Raw genomic sequence first — 19,155 nt, forward strand, 5'->3', positions numbered from 1 at the left:
CTCAGCAAGAAACATGAGAATCCAGTAGAAGAGACTTTTTTTATTGGAAGGATTTCTCCCTTCCCTCAAAAGGCAAAGAATAATCCAGACTATTCTAAAAAGCACAAAACAAATTTCTGTGAAATCCATTCACATCCACTACAGCCAGGGCCGGCTCCAGGCACCAGCCCACCAAGCATGTGCTTGGGGCGGCACCTGGAGGGGGGCGGCGCGGTGCTCTGGCCCGAGAGCGGGGCCGCGACTGGGCTCGCCGCCCTCCCCCCGGCGCTCTGGCTGCTGAGGAGAGCAGAGCCCCGGCCGGGCTCTCCGCCCTCCCCCCGGTGCTCTGGCTGCCGGGGAGAGCGGAGCCACAGCAGGCTTGCCGCCTTCCCCCTGGCGCTCCAGCCGCTCGGGGACAGTGGGGCCCAGGCCGGGCTCTCCGCCCTCCTCCCGGTGCTCTGGCCGCCGGGGAGAGCGGAGCCCCAGCGGGCTCGCCACCGTCCGCTGCTGCGCTTCCCGCCGGGGGGGTGGGGAGGTGGCGGGAGGCTTTTTTGCATCTGGCGGCAAAAAAGCCAGAGCCGGCCCTGACTACAGCAGCACAATGAAACCCTTAGTGGGCAGTGCTAGAAGTTGTACAGTTGCACATGTATAGTATAGGAGAAGACCAGGTGGGAATTCACTTGTACAGATACATAAACCCTCCTGGATCTATTCTATGAGGGCGTAGCATTAGTTTGGGAGCCCAAGGGGCTGTGGATGAAATAAAATTAGTCTTGTCAATTTATTGGCTTGAGGCCTGACCCAAAGCCCACTGATGTTAATGGAAATCCATTAATTTCAGTGGGCTTTGTATCAGACCTTTGGTCTGGCTCTTTATTAAGTTTGGCTGAGTCCCCTTCCTGCTTACTGTAGAGACGCCCCTCCACATTACATGGAGTGATGGAAATAACTCTATATGCCCCTCTACCTGATGTATTAAGATTTGGGGTGAAGAGAAATTAATTAAGACAGATGGACTGCAACCTTTTTCAGACTTCCTTAGGCTATTTTCATTATTAAACTTAACTCTCTCTTTTCCAGTCCACATTTAATATAATGTAACTTGTGAAAAGCAACTGACATCACATGAAAACCGAAAACATATTCTATACATTAGGAACTCTTAGTGCCTTTTCTTTTCATTTACTTATTTTATGCATTAACAGAAACATCTGCTTAAAAAACAGAAGTTTCAGGGAATTTAGCCACACATCTATTAGAATCCCCTGCACTGCTTTCAAAACCTCAACCCAGGATCTGTGTCCCTTAGCAGTTAGTCTGCTCCTAGGGCTACCTGGCTCAGCTATGCAACGGCACAACAGAGCCTATGTTATGTTCTCAGCACATAACACATTTAAGATTTACACATCGTAGCCTTCCCAACAATTGCTTCCTGTGATTTATACGAAGTATTCTCTCTAAAATGCCATACAATGTAAGTAGCAGTTACTTTGCCTCCTATCATTACACAGCTTTAAATATTAACACAGGTATTAAGAAAGTTTTCTAATTAAATCTAATCACAATGTCAAAGAAGGTTACTGCATTTTAGAACAAGGCTCTCAAAAATGAAATCTCTCTTATACAGTGCAAGGAAGCAATGCCAGAAAGAATCAGGAGAGTGATTCTGAGCTCTCCAGGGGAAGGAAGCTTCTTCCCCATCTCTGAGGGAGATTCTCCTCCCTGCAATTGTACTGGCTCCCAGTCCTGTGCTCAGACCACACCTTTCTCAGATGAAGCTAGGCTCCATCCTCACAGAAAGAAGGATCAGGCCACTAGTAGCCACCACTGAAGGGATCTGATGCAAATATCTGGTGGGATTTTTCACCTTGCCCTTCATCTGAAATCATAAGGGAATCATTTCCACAGCAGACATTCATGAGGTCAAAAAACAAAATAGTTTGACATCAGCCAGGGAATAAGCAAGAACAAAATCAATTATAAGCAGAATTGCTTTGGAACAGGACGCTTTTAAAAATTTCCTAGGGGGCTAAGGAAGCATTAGCATACCCATTTTCTATTCAATGGGATAAATTCCACCCAGACTAGCACACTGTGCAACCCCACTGATTTCAGTAAAGTTGCACATGGTGTAAATCAGAGCAGAATTTTACCTCAATCTTATGTCCAAATCCTCACAGATTCTTGAAGAAAACCTAACAGGCAAAACTCTGATGTTTATCACTCCCTTGGTCTGCCACTTTCTCATAATAATTCTGCAGCTCATGCAAGTATTAACTTATCTCAACATACTTTTGAAGGGTAAGGCTCAGGTTGTAGCTGGCTGATTTGATCTTGTTCTGGGCCTCTAAGTGGGTCATGCCATCTGTGTTGACTCCATCAATGGCTACCACAAGGTCCCCCTGGTTCATGTGGGACTGGGCTGCTTTGCTGCCAGGGGTGATCTGTGAGGAAGAAAAGAAAAACAGACTTTATTCTTTGTGTGAAATGGTTTCAGAGAACAAGTCCAGTCCAGAGTTGTTATGGGAGGGGTTTAATTCCTCACTCTCTTTGATCCCTGCAAATAATGATACTAATGGAAGCTAGACACACAGGGTGAAATTCATATTCTTCAGAAGTCCAACCCAAGGTCTTTTTCACTTAAGCACTATTTTGGACTTAAGTGGTCCATATAACTTGTGTTGGCCCCTCTAAACAGGGCTAAACATCACCCTCAATTAACGGAGAGTAGATCTTCCAGCATTTTCTGTATATATTGAAAATTCCCATTTAACCCAAGATGGATGTTATTCAACAGGTTCAGATAACTGTCAGGTTATTTATAAAAAGTTGTCTAAAGCAATTAAAATATTTTTAACATCAACCTGGATTTTGCCCAAGCAAACTTTATGGAACTACACTGGTTTACACCAGCTGAAGATCTAGTCCATTAGAAATACACAGTTAGATTCAAAAGTATTTCTCACCACTGAAAGGCATGTTCTACCATCTCCCTTGCATAGAGAGTGTGCAGGAAGTTCACATATTGTGTAATAACCATCAGAATTGGATTTGTTTCTACATGTTGCTCGAAAGTGCATTTATTTTCACATCCGAGGTTGCCTTAAATTTTATGGTTATTTATTATCATTTATATTGCAGTTGGGAGTCCCTACAGACCCTAATCAGGATCGAGCACCGCTATGCCTGGTGCAGAACATATTAACTTTTTGTCACTCTTTCCCTTACCATTGAACTTTCCCAAAATCCATTTTATTGGTTTGAACTGGGACGGTGGAGCAGTTCCCTTTGGTTGAAGGTACACACCCACAACTGGTCAATTCCATCCATAGTTTAGGAACGCTCTTGGACTCCTCACAGACACTTAGCTCTCCTATAGCAGCATCTACAACTAAAGATTTCTACCAGGGCCGGCTCAAGGATTTTTGCCGCCCCAAGCGAAAACAGTTTTGGCCGCCCCCCCCCATTTTTTTCTTGCCTCAACTCTGCCCCTTCCCCAAATCCCCAGCCCTGCCTCCTCCCCCCAGGCTCTGAAGCCTAGGAGGGAGAGAGGGAGAGGGAGAAGCAGCACGTGTGCCGCGGCCACTCAGGGTCTCCCCCACCCTCCCAGGCTCTCAAACCCAGGAGGGAGGGGGAGATGCCGAGCGGCCGCGGCGCGCGAATCAGCTGTTTTGCGTGCCGCAGCCGCTCGGGATCTCCCCCTCCCTCCCGGGTTTGAGAGCCTGGGAGGGAGGGCGAGCAGCGGTGCGCGAGCGGCAGCAGCGGAGGTGAGTTAGGGCAGCCGGGGCACATTTTTAGGGGCAGCATGGCCCGTGCCAGAATGCCGCCCCTAAAAATGTGCCGCTCCAAACACCAGCTTGTTTTGCTGGTGCCTAGAGCCGGCCCTGGATTTCTACCATCTTCAGTTGTATAGGAGACGCCATCTCATCATAGCAGAAAATATCCTGGCCTCAGTTACACACACCTTTGTACTTTCCATCTGGACTACAGCAATGTAATATCGCTAGGCATGAGACCATCAGCCCTTAGGAAACTCCAACTACTACAGAATGCGGCAGCACAATTCCTCAGCAACACAGGCTACCAACTGCACATCAAACCTGTCCTCTGCTCTCTACTCTGGCTTCCCATAGAATACTGAATCAAGTTCAAGGTCTTAGAGACAGCTGTTTAAAGGAAATTAAGTGCCGAAAGATGCAGACCAGTATACGCAGTGGGATTTTCAAAAGCACCTAGGCGCCTGAATCCATTGATTTCAATGTCAGGTCACCAGGTGCTTTTGAAAATCTCAATAGGCACACTTCTTCATTTTTAGAAACTAAATGACTTTAAAAATCTGTCCCTTACTCCCTGTGTTCTAGGCAATCAATTATCTGGGCACAGCATATCTTTAAAAAATAAATCACCTAGAATTCCAGCATGAAGATTGTGGTTGACAACCTTACACCAGAGTAGGACATTTTTTAGCTCCTTAACAGAGATATTCTTGTAATGCCATTAAGGCTAGCTGTGTGTACTCTGAATGAAAAAATAATAGCCAAAGATGTATTAAAGCTCTCTGCATGTGATTTAAAGGTTTCATTAATATACATCCATTCTCTCTTGTACTTTTCTGTTTTCATAGAATAGGGGGAAAAAGTTAAAGTCAATCTCTAGGAAAAAAGTTTTATGCTGCAATTTTTATGCATCATCCACTCCCTCTCAAGTAGGGACATACAAGAAACACAGGATCTAGTGTATTTCATATTACAATTTGTCATTCATTGAACAGCACCAGAGAATTGTTCTCATTCTCAGCTTTCCTATGTATCTCACTGACCTGTGTTACATGCACTCGCGCACACACACACACACACAAATTTAAAGAATAAATTATTTCAGTTATCAGATTCACTTTCCAAATAATCCAGTTACTGAAAGACCCTCTCCCCTCTCAATCCCCAAAATATGTCATCACATACAATAAGACATAAAATAGAAGGTGGGGAGAATAACTTAAAATAGAAAGGTTTCAGACTAGCAGCAGTGTTAATCTGTATCCGCAAAAAGAACAGGAGTACTTGTGGCACCTTAGAGACTAACAAATTTATTTGAGCATAAGCTTTCGTGGGCTAAAACCCACTCATCGGATGCATGCAGTGGAAAATACAGTAGGAAGATAGATTATATATATATATATATATATATACACACACACCCAGAGACCATGAAACAATGGGTGTTACCATACACACTGTAAGAAGAGTGATCAGTTAAGGTGAGCTATTACCAGCAGGTTATTTGCTCCAACCCCTCAAACAGAGAGAAACACCTACAAGATCTCTATCAAGCATTCTTACAACTACACTACCCACCTGCTGAAGTGAAGAAACAGATTGACAGAGCCAGAAGAATACCCAGAAGTCACCTACTATATGATAGGCCCAACAAAGAAAGTAACAGAACGCCACTAGCCCATCACCTTCAGCCCCCAACTAAAACCTCTCCAGCGCATCATCAAGGATCTACAACCTATCCTGAAGGACGATTCTCACTCACAGATATTGGGAGACAGGCCAGTCCCTGCTTACAGACAGCCTCCAACCTGAAGCAAATACTCACCAGCAACCACACACCATACAATACAAACACTAACTAGGAACCTATCCTTGCAACAAAGCCCGTTGCCAACTCTGTCCACATATCTATTCAGGGGACACCATCATAGAACCTAATCACATCAGCCACACTATCAGAGGCTCGTTCACCTGCACATCTACCAATGTGATATGTGCCATCATGTGCCAGCAATGCCCCTCTGCCATGTACATTGGCCAAACCGGACAGTCTCTATGTAAAAGAATAAATGGACACAAATCAGATGTCAAGAATTATAACATTCAAAAACCAGTTGAACACTTCAATCTCCCTGGTCACTTGATTACAGACCTACAAGTTGCAATATTACAACAAAAAAACCTTCAAAAACAGACTCCAACAACAGACTGCTGAATTGGAATTAATTTGCAAACTTGACACCATTAAATTAGGCTTGAATAAAGACTGGGAGTGGATGGGTCATTACACAAAGTAAAACTATTTCCCCATGGTTATTTTCCCCCCCTACGGTTCCTCACACCTTCTTGTCAACTGCTGGAAATGGGCCATTTTGATTACCACTACAAAAAGTTTTTTCTCTCTCCTCTCCTGCTGGTAATAGCTCACCTTAACTTATCACTCTCGTTCCAGTGCGTATAGTAACACCCACTGTTTCATGTTCTCTATGTGTGTGTGTGTGTGTGCACGTGTGTGTGTGTCTTCCTACTGTATTTTCCACTGCATGCATCCGATGAGTGGGTTTTAGCCCACGAAAGCTAATGCTCAAATAAATTTGTTATTCTCTAAGGTGCCACACGTACTCCTGTTCTTTTTTTTAGAATGGAAAGGAGACCCAACAGCCAATTCAATCAGAGACAAATAATCTAGCAGAACTCCTTTTTAAATACCAGATTGAACACCAGGGCTTGAGTGATCCCTTTAACTCCTTTCTTCACTGAAAGGAAAGTACTTTCCAAGCAGTCAGACACCAAGATATGAGCCTGGCTGATAAAGGCTATTAAAAAAAATCTCTAGCCATCTGTAAGATACCACTCTCCCTTCCCACAGAAAACGTGCATGCCCTTGTCATAAAAATGTTAACTGTGCTGTGCTGCTGACACCTCTACACTTCAGCTAGTGGACTCCTAGTGATCTGCGCACCTGCTTGTGCCTATCAAGAATAAAGATTCATTGCTGAACATTAAGACTCTTACTGAAAAAGCTAGCCTAACTTTGGAATTCCTACTCCACACAAACCTCTCCACCCTGCCCTCCTGCCCACCTTATGAACTAAATAAAGCTAGGGAACATGAACTTAAATAGTATGGATAAAGAGCTAAACACCTCAATAAAGAGGACTGAAACAGGGATGACGGGCCACATCTTCCTTTCCCCCAGCCCCAAATAAAGGCCTTACCTTTTAAAATAAGCCCTGGTATACAAGAGGGCTATAACTGTCTTAAATTAAAGGAACAAATTCTCTGTTAGTGTAAATGGATTAAACACTGTTTATTTCAATGGACTTGCACTCATTTACACAAGCAGAGAATGTCTGACCCACTAATTAAATCAACTCCATCCACATGATATGCATTTGTAATACTAAAGATTCCTGAGTGGGTTTGGGTTTGCATAGTGCTCTGTATAAACCTCTAATGACGACCATCACAGTCATCTGTGAGGCCACAAGCTATAGTAGAACCATATTTTAAAGGTAAGATTGATCTTTGGGGAAGGGGTCAAAGTTGTGGCCTGTCAGTCTTGACAGCATCCGTTTCATTTGAAAGTTAACTGTTTACAAAAGTGAAGGGATTAGTAGCCATGTCCTGCGCCAAGGTTAGTGAGGGCATGCTCTGTGCAAGATTTCTCCAAACAGCTCTGCAGTAGACTTTTGTGTTCCAATCTTGGGGCCCTGCACAGCTTCGCTAATGCACTCTTCACTTGGCCTTCAATATCCCAGTTATTCTAGCTCTTTGACTCTTCTGAGCAGAGTCTGCCAATCATGTTGCATTCTCCCAAGACACGAGGCATTGTTGCAGCAGAGGTAAAACAGCATGATGTTCAGAGACACTTTTACTTTTTCTAACCAGTTTGTCCCATCCATATATAATCACTGTTCTTTACATGGATGGAAGTCCATTTTAAGGGATTGCACAACACTTCCAGAATCATTTTTCAGACACCCACTAAGCCTATAAATATAAAAATTTAATCCAAACTAATGTATTAGATCTGTAACTTAGAACTAGCATAACCAACAAAAAAAAAAAAAAAAAAAAAAAAAAAACCTTTTATAACGGTTGTTCTTCTAAATGTGTCGCTCATATCCATTCTATTCTAGGTGTTCATGAGCCCACATTCACGGCCGTTGGAGATTTTTGCCTTACCGGTACCCGTAGGGTCGACGGTGGTGCCCTCTTGAGTGCTGCGCTCATGCATCAGTATATCAGGCGCCACCAGCCTACGCCCTCTCAGTTCCTTCCTGCCGGCATCTCCAACAGAGGGGCAGGAGTGCGGGTAATGGAATGGACATGAGCAACACATCTCGAAGAACAACTGTTACAAAAGGTAAGTAACTGTTTTTTCGTCTTGGAGTGCTTGCTCATATTGATTCCATTCTAGGTGACTCACAAGCAGTATCCCTGGAGGCAGGCTCAAAGGTCAGGGCCAAGTGGCTTGCGACACTGCTCCACCAAAGCCAGCATCGTCTTGGACTTCCTGGGTAAGATCATAACGAGACGTAAACGTGTGGACGGACGACCAGGTAGTGGCCTGACAGATCTCTTGGATCGATACCTGTGCCAGGAAGGCTGCCGATGACGCCTATGCCCTAGTCTAGTGGGAATTCATGCTCACTGTTGGAGGCACCTTTGCCAGCTCATAGCAGTAACGGATGCAGGCCATGATCCAATCTTCTGAGCAGACACTCGGCGACTTTTCATCCTGTCCGCCACCACAATGAATAACTTCGTTGACTTGAAAAATGGCTTAATCCTGCCAATGTAGAAGGAAAGCGACCTCCTAAAGTCCAGGGAGTGCAATATGTGTTCCTCTTCCGATTTATGAGGCTTTGGAAAGAAGACCAGTAAGTATATGTCTTGACCGGTATAAAACTGTGAAACTACCTTGAGCAGGAACGCTGGATGTGGCTGCAGCTGGACCTTGCCCTTGCAGAACACCGTATAGGCAGCTCTGAAGTAAGCGCCCAAATCTCAGAGACTCTATTGGTGGCCATTATTGTGACCAGGAAAGAAACTTTCCAGGACAGGAGGAGAAAGGAGCAGGAAGCTAGAGGCTTGAAGGGAGGACCCATGAGCCATGACACCAAAAGGTTCAGGTCCCAGGGAGGGACGGGATCCCTGATGTGTGGGTAGAGACACTCCAGACCTTTCAAAAACTGGACCGTTGTCATGAGCGAAGACCGACCTACCCTGGAGCAGAGGGTGGAAGGCCGAAATAGTGGCCAAGTGGACTTTGATCAATGACAAGAACAACCCTTGAAGCTTGAGGTGAAGAAGATAGTCCAGGATCGCCTGCAGAGAAGCCTGCTTGACCCAAATACGCCGGTCTAAGATCCAGCATGTGAACCTCTTCCACTTGGCCAGGTAGGTCACTCTGGTGGAGGGCTTTCTGCTACCCAGCAAGACCTGTTGGACATGGGCCAAGCATTCCCGTTCTTCTGCATTCAGCCATGCAGTAGCCATGTTGTCAAGTGCAATGCCACCAAGTTCATGTGTAGAAGACTGCCGTGGTTCTGGGACAGCAGATCCGGCCAGAGATATAGCTGCAGGGTATCTCTAGCACCCAATAGTCTGAGGTGACCTGTGACCAGGCTGAATGGTAGGGATGATGATAGTCGACTAAAGAACAAGGTGGATCCGGGGAGCTGACTGGGGCATCGCTCTTGAGCGCACCTTCAAAATGAGCACTTCTGGCCCCTGGGATGCTTTGCCAGGCCGGGCTGTGCAGGTGAGTGGGAGGAGAAAAAGCCAAGCTTTAGTCGTTGCTGTACTATCCAGGGATGAAAGTAACATAGAAGACTTACCGGCACAGGGAACACCACCAACACGACCACCCTAACTGCCGAGTCGGCCGTGTTCCACACCATTTGAAGAGAGCACCTTGCTGCTGCAGTACCCTCCTCTACCAGGGTGCCAAACTCCTGGGCCAAGTCCTAGGGTAGGTACTCCTTGAACTTACAGAGGGAGTCCCATAAGTTAAAATAGTATCTGCCCAAGAGAGCCTGGTGGTTCGCCACCCGGAACTGAAGGCTGACTGTTGAATAAATTTTTCTCCCCTGGTACTCCTTAAAATTGTCCAGGGGGCTGGCACTCGAGGGCCCTGTCACCGCCTTGTCCGGGGATGAGGACGACAACTGTACCGCCAGGGGAAGCCCCGGGGCATCATCTCCCATAGGGGAAGGGAGTTTCAGGGTGGGCACCTGCTCCTATACCCCGACCGCCGAGTGAGCGTTGCACACCAAGCCTGGTACCGGCAACTGTTGCTCCAAGGTGGCAGCTGATGAATGGTGCGAAGGAGGCATCGGCATCACAAGTGTGCCCAATGCACTCCAATAGGGCCACTGCGCTGGCCACTGGCCATGTTGCCAAAGCGGCATCGCAAAGGTCGACACAGCCTCAGGTGCCCAATCATGCCGTGATGCCTCGGTGAGGGGCTGAACTTCCTCTCCAGGCCAGAGAAATCCCCTTCCAGTGACCACAGTGGGGCCGTCAATGCCTGCATTTGTCAGCGCTTTGAACGTGACTGGTACCAGGGCCGGGGGGACCGGTACCGCGACAGAGATCATTCCCACAGTGCGGGGGATGGGGATCTGCTCTGAGAAGATGACCAGCAGGCGGGTGAATGGAGCCAGCGATACGGTGACTGGCGCCTCCCCCTAGGTAATCCGCATCAAGAGGGTGGAGACCACGATCGCAGTGCCAGTGATCTTGGGTGAGCTGCAGAGGACATGGGCTGTGAAGCTGGAGATCTGCAGCACGGAGTCAGAGAGCGCTGCCTCATCTCTGGGGATCGACGGTGCTCAAGTGCCCTCAGGCGGGTCCTGACAGCTGGCTTACCCTCGTAGGGAGCCTTTGCCGCTTCCTGAGGCATACATAGTACTGTCAGCGCTGGTAGAGGCCTCTGCTCTCTAGGCGCCAGGAGAGCCTGGGAAGGAGTCAGCCCCACCACAAGTCTGGGTCCCCTACCACTCTTGGGAGTCGGTGGCAGATCCCTTGGGAGGGGATCCTTAGAGGTTCCAGTTGAGGAAGCACATCCATTTGACTTTGGTGTGGGTGGGTGGCCCAAATTGGGTCCTTTGCCCAATACCCCCTGGCCTTTCTTGCCCGGTGCTGAGGAGCCATGCTTCTTGGCCTTCTTTTGGGCATTGGTGATGGAGAGCAGTGCTGGGTGGATCACGGTGCTGGGGGCATGCTACGTACCGAGGCAGAGGTACTAGTGGTAGAATCCATCTGGGAAGGCTTAGAAGCTGGGCGAAGAGCAGCCTCCATGAGGAGGGCCCTCAGACGGATGTCGCACTCTTTCTAGGTCCTGGGACGAAAGTTTTTGCAAATGTGACACTTGTCCTTCACTTGTGACTCCCCCAAGCACTTCAGGCAGATGCTCTGGGGGTCACTAACAGTCATAGGACTGTTGCAGTCTGAGCAGGGCTTAAGCCCCAGAAACTGACTAACACTAACTACTATAAACAAACTATTTACAAGGCCCTAAGGCTTGAAGTCAGAAGAGATGAAAACCGCTAGCTAGAAGGAACTGAGAGGGCATAGGGCCAGCAGCGCCTGATATACTGACGCATAAGCGTGGCACTCAAGAGGGCGCCACAGCCAATTCTACAGATACCGCTAAGGCAAAAATCTCAGATGGCCGTGAATGTGGGCGCGCTCACACCTAGAATGGAATCAACATGAACAAGCACTCAAAGAAATACCGATTACAAACAAAAGACAACTGGACTAGCAACTTTGCTATGAAAACTGTTCAGCTCAGTGGAACTGAAATGTATGAGATCCTAAAGGTCAGGGTTTCTAACTTAAGTAAAAGACTTATCTTGAAGTAAAAACCTAGTCACTATAATTAGAAGCTAAGTGGCTTCCCTGATAGACTTCCAAGTGAACCAACAATCTGCAACTAGGGCCAGCATTGAGAACATTTAGTAATCACCGTGGGGCAAAGTTCCAGCATACTGATGGAGATAAAGTGGAGCCAGGACTGAAGTGTCAAGGTACATTTGGGACTATGCTGTTCCTATTTTTAAAAATCCAGCAAAAAGAAATGGAAAGCATGGCCTCTCTCTACTGATGTCTTCTCTTGTTGTGAAAATTCAGTTCTTGTCTCCTGTTAATTCATTAAATTAAAAAACAAAGGGGAAAAAAAAACAGGAAGACAAAAAGCCAGAAGTCTTAAGTACTATTTTTCCAGATTAAAAAAAAATTTAAAAAGTTTCCTGATTTTTTTAAAATGAGTTCACCTAGACTAGAGACCTGAATGAAAACTCGCAGCTTCTCCAGACTCCACTGGTGTTTCAGATCTGAACTTAGATCCCAATGCTGCAAATGAACCCTTTCTTTACAATGGGGCTTAATTATAACTAAGGCTAAGATTTAGTCAGGGATATTTTTGGTAAGTTATGAACAGGTCAATTAAAATTCACAACCTGTGACCTGTCTGACTTTTACCAAAAATACCCCTGACTAAATCTCTACTTCTGGAGCCCTCCTGCTCCAGTGTTGGGGGTTGATTTCCCCCCACCTGCTGCTCCCGGGGACCACTCTCCAGACAGCCTCTGGGTGCCCCTGAGGCCACTGCAGCAGCCACTCCGGGACTGCTGCTCTCGGGCAGTCCCCAGGGCACCCCCAGAACCACAATTCAGGTGCTCCCCGGAGCCAGCCACACCAGCCGCTGTTCCGGCAGTCCCCGGAGCCAGCTGCTCAGGGCCGCCCAAGAAGCGGCCGGTGCGGCTAGCCCTGTGGCAGCCCCTGAGACCGCTGCTCAGACGTTCCCTGGGGCCACCCCCAGGACTGTTGCTTGGGTGGTCCCCGGGACCAGCCACATGGGCTGCCCAAGCAACGGCTGGTAAAGCTTGCTCCGGACCCCAGGACCTCTGCTCAGCCATTCCCTGGGGCCACCTGCTCAAGTGGTCCATGGGACCATCTGCACCAGCCGCTGCTCAGGCTGTCCCTGGAGCCAGCTGCTGGAGCCCTGCTAAGCAGTGGCGGCTGCGGCTGGCCCTGTGGACCGCCGGAGCAGCTGGTCCTGGGTCGCTCCAGCAGCGGCCCTGAAGTCAGCCGTACCAGCTGCTGCAGAAGTCATGGAGGTCACAGAAAGTCACGGAATCCGTGACTTCCACAACCTCTGTGAAAGAATCGCAGCCTTAATTATAACTCTGGTTCTTAAAGTGCCAGGCTTTGAGTCCACCTACTGGTTCCCCCTGACCAACCAAATCTAGTTTAAGGATCTTGTCCTGACCCTTGAAACTCTGCAAAATTTGACTCTGCAAAATTTGACTCTGCAAAATCTCTGCTCTTGTTTCTTATTTTATCTCATTTTGCCTCTTCAAGCCACAAATAATGCCAATCTCACCTTTCCCTTAATTTCCTTCTCCCATTAGTCTGTGTCCTCTTCCCTGCCTCTCTCACTAAGCCTAGAACAATGTCCCTTATCCCAGTGTGCCAGTCCAACTGCATCCAATTAAAACTTTCTTGACAACCTTTGTCAATATAACACCATCACCACAGCCATCTATATTAGTCAAAATGTTCTAAATTATCACAATTCTATGGCTCTTCCAGTGTATTCTGGTCCAGGCTGTCTTAAATTGAGAGTGCCTCAGGAAGGAAGTTAATTTTTGTTTGTATAGTCATTTGTATAAATGTCCTCATTTAGGCCCTTGTCCTGCAACGGACTCTGCTCAGGTAGACCCCCTACATCCATGCAGTGCCCCACTGAAGTCACTGGAGCTCCACATAGACACAGGGGATCCACCCATGCAGAGTCCATTGCAAGATTATAATATTCATCTTCTTTACAAGCCCTCCAATTTTTTTTGGACAGTACAATGGATTTGTGTTAATTTATCATTTCTATTAAAGTTTGGAGGCTACCAATGAGAGACTAACCCCAAACAAACTTTAAAGTTTGGATCCAAATCTAGGTCCACGCCTCTATAAAAGGTAAATAAGACCCAAATTCAGTGTTCTGGTTTGGCCTGATCTCTACCTCTCATTTGTCAATAAAAGTAGATTTTGAATGGACCAATACAATCTTGCTTAGGTCATAGGCACATTAATGCAATCTATGACTAGAATATTTTGACCTTAATCAAAATATTATTGGGCAAGGTCCATAGAGTGATACCTCAGAAAATCTTTGCAATAGCCTGTGATGGGGTGGGCGTACCCCGCACTGGACAAGAGAGGGTTAACCCCACATTATGGGCAGTGGAAGTCCTGCCCCTTAGACCCTACTGGGCATGCGCCAACTGCTGCCTCAGTATAAAAGGGAGCAGCCCAGCTCATTCTAGGCTGGGGTGGGCAAACTTTATGGCCCAAGGGCCACATCTGGGTATGGAAATTGTATGACGGGCCATGAATGCTCACGTAATTGGGGTTGGGGTATGGGGGTGGAGGACTCTGGGGTGGGGCTGGGGATGAGGGGTTTGGGGTGCAGGAGGGTGCTCCGGGCTGGAACCGAGGGATTTGGAGGGCAGAAGGGGGATCAGGGCTGGAGCAGGGGGTTGAGGTATGGGGGGGGGTGAGAAGTGCAGGCTCTGGGCGGCGTTTACCTAAAGCAGCTCGCGAAAGCAGCAGCATATCCCCCCTCCAGCTCCTACATGGAAGAGTGGCCAGGTGGCTCTGCGCACTGCACTGTCCTGTGCGCAGACACCGCCCCAGCTGCTGGGTGTAGCATTTGGAGCGGGGGCAGCGTGCAAAGCCCCGTGGCTGCACTATACATAGGAGCTGGAGGGGGGACATGCCGCTGCTTCTGGGAGCTGCGCAGAGCCACAACATTCGCGGAGCAGGGCAAGCCCCCAACCCTGCTCCTCGGCTGGAATGCCGGAGTGAGGCAAGCCCCAGACCCCGCTCTCCAGCGGAAGCTCGAGAGCTGGATTAAAACGTCTGACAGGCTGGACGTGGCCCGCAGGCCGTACTTTGCCCACCCCTGTTCTAGGCTGACCACTGAGGGGAGAAGACACTTGGTGGAGGCTCCAGGCCAGGAGCTGCTATAGTCACAAACTACAGGAACCAGAGATCCCAAGGACCAGACCGGTGAACTCCTACCTCCAGCGGACCGCAGGGAGCCAGACTCCCAGGGAGTTACCCCCACCAGGGACCCCAGAGGCCCCGACACTGTATGGACTGCTACCTCAGGAAATGCGGTAGGGAGTGGCCCAGGGAGGTGGAGGGAGTGGTATCTACCACCAAGCAAGGTCAGCGTGTTGCGGTAGGATTCCCCGTTGACTGTGTGACAACTACTCCTGTTGCCAACAGGGCCCTGGGCTGGGACCTGGTGGAGAGGGAGGGCCTGGGTCCCCCACCGCAGTTGCCACCCACCCCTAGGTGGTAGGCCATTTCCCTGACTCTGGCCACCAGGCCGCGCTGCCCTGACTCCAAAGGCAGCTGCACAGACTCTGGCCGTCAGGCCACGTCACCCTGACTCCAAGGGCGGCCACATAGACCCTGGCTGCCAGGCCGTGCAGTTTCTGTACTCGAGGGCTGCCATATTGACTCCGGCCTCTCCTGCTCTCAGCCTAAGGACAGTCCAATAGACTGTAACCGCATTGGTGTCACTACACTGACCCACCCTTAAGGAGGACGGGGTGTGCATACCGTGCAACATAGCCTTTAGGTGACCCTGGATTATAGCACAGCTTTGGGCTGCTAACTATTGCAAGAGTCTTTATTTAGGGCTGCAGTGAGCTGTTTGCCAGAGATTCAAGTTGTGACTACAAGCTCTTGTAGTCTGGTATAGAAAATCCAAGTCAGGGGACAGATAGAAGCAGTGTGTGACTCATTCACAGCAAAAGCTAATCTTAAAATAATGTTTCTTTAGCTTCCCAGTTTGAAGTATAGATACAGTTTTTAAATACCTTATGCCTCTCATCTCCTTTTCTGGGGAAGTTGGTATCAGTGGAGGAACAGCTTTCCTTGCAAAAACGTGACCTGTTCCCAGCTCCCACAAGTTCCCTGGAGGAAAACTTTTACTTCCAAGATCATCAGCTTAGAGCAATTGGGCAGGCTGAGGGAACATGATATTGCTTTCAATGCACTAAAGAGAATTTTGCTGCTACTCTGTAGTGACGAGAATTATATACTGGATTAGCAAGTAAAACAATGGGTCAGTTGTGCCTTGAAAACACAGGGATGCATTGGGTGCAGTGTGTACAGACTGCACCCCAGCAGGAGCCCTGGGAGGCAGTGTACAGCTGCTACACTATGGGAGTGCAACGTGTGCTCCAATCTAAACCCAGCCAGCTCTGCTCCAAAGGGACCAGTCATCTTGCACAGGAGATTAATGTTACAATATTAATGAGAATGCCCATATAAGCAGCTAGTCAGATACATACACCCTTCCCAAGGAATCATCAAGGAATTCCCAATCCAAAAGACAGAAAATTACACACAGGATTTAGGATGTTATTGGGGTAGCCTGTAGAGAAAAGCAGTTCTAACTCCAGGATGACAGCTGTGCCTGGCCCTGTGCTGGGCCAATGGGATGAAAGGATTTTTTCAGACTCCTCCACCTGTGCGGAGGTGGAGGCCAAGCACTAACTGGCACTATGTTGGACAAAGCTTTATGAAGCAAAGAAGTATTAGCATTATAGATGAGCTGAGGTACCTGTGAATAAGAAATCTAATAGATACAATTCCTGGGATTAAAAAAAAAGAAAAGGATCCTATCTATAGTCAGAAATACTATGAAACTGGGATTGCAGCAAAGGTCTTGGAAATATGATTTAAGTAATTTGATGCCAGAAACCATTATGGTTTCTGTTATAAGAAAATGAATGGAAGGATAGATACTGAGGACAGCTAGAAAATAAAATACATCTGCTCTATGAAAAACTGAGCATTTTCGTTTCTTTTGATTTAATTTCTGCATGGCAACACAGAAGAAAATTGTGCGACTATGCCTTTTTAGAGTGGCTTTCAGAAGAGACATTCTTTCCATACACTAAGCCTCACAACACTTGGCAGAGGTAGGTAAACATTATCCCCATTTCATAGGTGGGAAATTGAGCTGCTGAAAGTGTGACACACTAAGGTCACACAGCATGTCAGTGCAAGAGCCAGGAATAGAAGCAGTCCCATGTGACTCCAAGTTTTCTGCTCTAGATTGCAGCCAGCACTTCTTCCTTCTACAGCTTAGGCAAGGGTCCACAGATGAAGGAGAGGAAGCAGCTTTATCTCCTAAACAAGTTACATTTCCTCTCCTTCCCACCACTTTTCCCCTCCACAATGAAGCTGGTAGCTTTAATATCCCCAAAGTGGCAATCAGTAGTTTAAAAGAGAGACCTCTGGATCAGCAGGGGTCAGTGAAGGAGAGAAAGAGGAAAAGTTATGGAGTAAACTGTCAGGCTGAAATTCATCACTTTCCCCTATGCACCAATAACAAATCCCAAAGGATTTCCTTTGTGCAGTCACTGCTCTGCCTTTGCTGGAAAATGGTTTAAAATTTTTCAATTTATTGCCAGTTTTGTTTTAAAAAAAAACAGAAGTCTGGCTTTTGAAGACAACAAAACCTTCCTTCAACAAACATTAAAGGGATCAGCAAAATACTCTATTGGACCTCACATAGCTACTTCCTATAATAAAGTTTAAACAGAGTTGAGCTAAAAAGTATCAGAGGTGCTTTGAAGTGATCTCTTAGAGGTGGTACTCTGGGCAGTTGTCACTGTATGGATTCGAGTACAAATTCTTCTCTCCAGGGTGCTCTGTGGATCTCTCTTCTGCATGTTCAGTACACAGAACTCCTGTTAATCAGTGTGGAGTATGCAATTGATAGCCAGAGCATGGTTGAGGTATCCTCATGGGGTGGGAGAATGGAAAAGAGAATTTGGCCTTTTGAATTTAGCATGGCATAACTACTAGTAACCTCTCCTCTCCCTACCCCTCTCAAAGAATAAATAATAGTGGCAGACAGATTAGTTCAATGTGCTCTCCTCTGGTATGAAACAGGTTAGCTGTTTTCTTTACTGGTATGCGCTATAGAATATCTTGCAGAGATGAAGTCCTGTTTAAGTTAAAATGGAGAACTGAATAATGCACCTTTCTCCACCTGTTGTGTTGTGATTACTTTGTTCTTTAAACATTGTCATCTATAGGCTCTTGATGCAATCACGGATTTTAATAATTTTAAGGCAAGTGAAATTTGGTACCTTAATCAAGGCAATGATCCGGCAAACAATGAGTAATTCTTTTGAATTCGATCAGACTACTCACATGCATAAAGTTAAGCATATTTATATATACTTGCAGGATTAGGGCTGCCAAATTCCTTCAGAGTTTTCCTTTTTTAATTTGGATTCATTTTAAGATAGTTTTTAATTCCCTCCTTCTTATGAGGTAGGACGTTGCTGTGTATACTCATCGATTTTGAAGAAATCCCTATAGATTATCACAGCTTTGTGTGTTTTTGAATTCTTTTCTGTGCAGTTTTTTTGCCCTGCCCTACCTCCTAACTCAGAAAAAAATTATCTTGCTTCCCACTAAAAGCACAAGCAATAAACTAAGGATTGTATGTCTTTTTACTATTGGTTACTGTGCTAAGACAATTTTAATTACTTTCTTTTTAAACCACCCTTTCTAATATATTTCACAGGAAATAACTAAGACTCTATTTTTTAGTTTAACTTCAGTTTTTTAACCTATTCAGCAAAAATAAGGCCTGAACTCAGGTCCTAAAAGGGCACTCCAGATAATAGGTAGAGTTTTAATTTGGTACTCACTGATTCAGTGGGCTGAAGCCACTTTTGATATTCAGCAACTCAAAATAGCTTTGACTTTGAATATGTCCAGAAGTTCTAGGCACAAATTTTGCTCCTGTATAAATGATTGGTCTTGTCCTATTATTCAATTAACTAGAATTTTTATTATATATATTCAACGTTGTAGGGTGTTATATGTTTTTTTTTTTTTTTAAGATCATTTTCATCTCAAGCTATTCTTTATATTTCTTTTAATTCAGCAGGTTCTTTTCACCACCATCTACTAGTGGTGGAACTCCCTGCAATAACCAGCTTAATGTCAGTCTGATGCAGCAGGTTGCTGTCTCATTTCTGAACCATAAGTGGGTAGCTTTCACTCCCACACCTTGCCAGCAGCTGACATGGTACTGTAGTGTACTGGTAATAGGGAGGTTAGAGATGTATGACAGGAGCGGTACTTTCAGAGGTGCTGCCCTGCAGAGGGAGACATAGGTGCTGACTCCGTGGATGCTCTAGGGCTGGAGCACCTACGGAAAAAAATTAGACAGCTCCTCCTCCTCCCCCACAGCGCCTCCTGCCCACCAATCAACTCCTCCCCCTCTCTCCCTGCACCTCCCGTCCGCTGCGATCAGCTGTTCTGCAGCATGCAGGAGGTG

General features: G+C 46.7%; 1 protein-coding gene across 25 annotated transcripts in view; it reads right to left on the minus strand.

Annotated features, from left to right (window-relative positions):
* Window positions 1–19,155, minus strand: part of LDB3 (LIM domain binding 3) — a 214,824-nt gene that overhangs the window by 148,461 nt on the left and 47,208 nt on the right. For all 25 annotated transcript variants that reach the window (XM_034777357.1, XM_034777369.1, XM_034777380.1 and 22 more), the window contains one exon: window positions 2,272–2,423. In XM_034777357.1, the coding sequence (XP_034633248.1) occupies window positions 2,272–2,423 (152 nt within the window). The remainder of the gene's footprint in view (window positions 1–2,271; window positions 2,424–19,155) is intronic.

The sequence above is a fragment of the Trachemys scripta genome, chromosome 7, assembly GCF_013100865.1.
Source record: "Trachemys scripta elegans isolate TJP31775 chromosome 7, CAS_Tse_1.0, whole genome shotgun sequence".
NCBI classification, from domain to species: Eukaryota; Metazoa; Chordata; order Testudines; family Emydidae; genus Trachemys; species Trachemys scripta.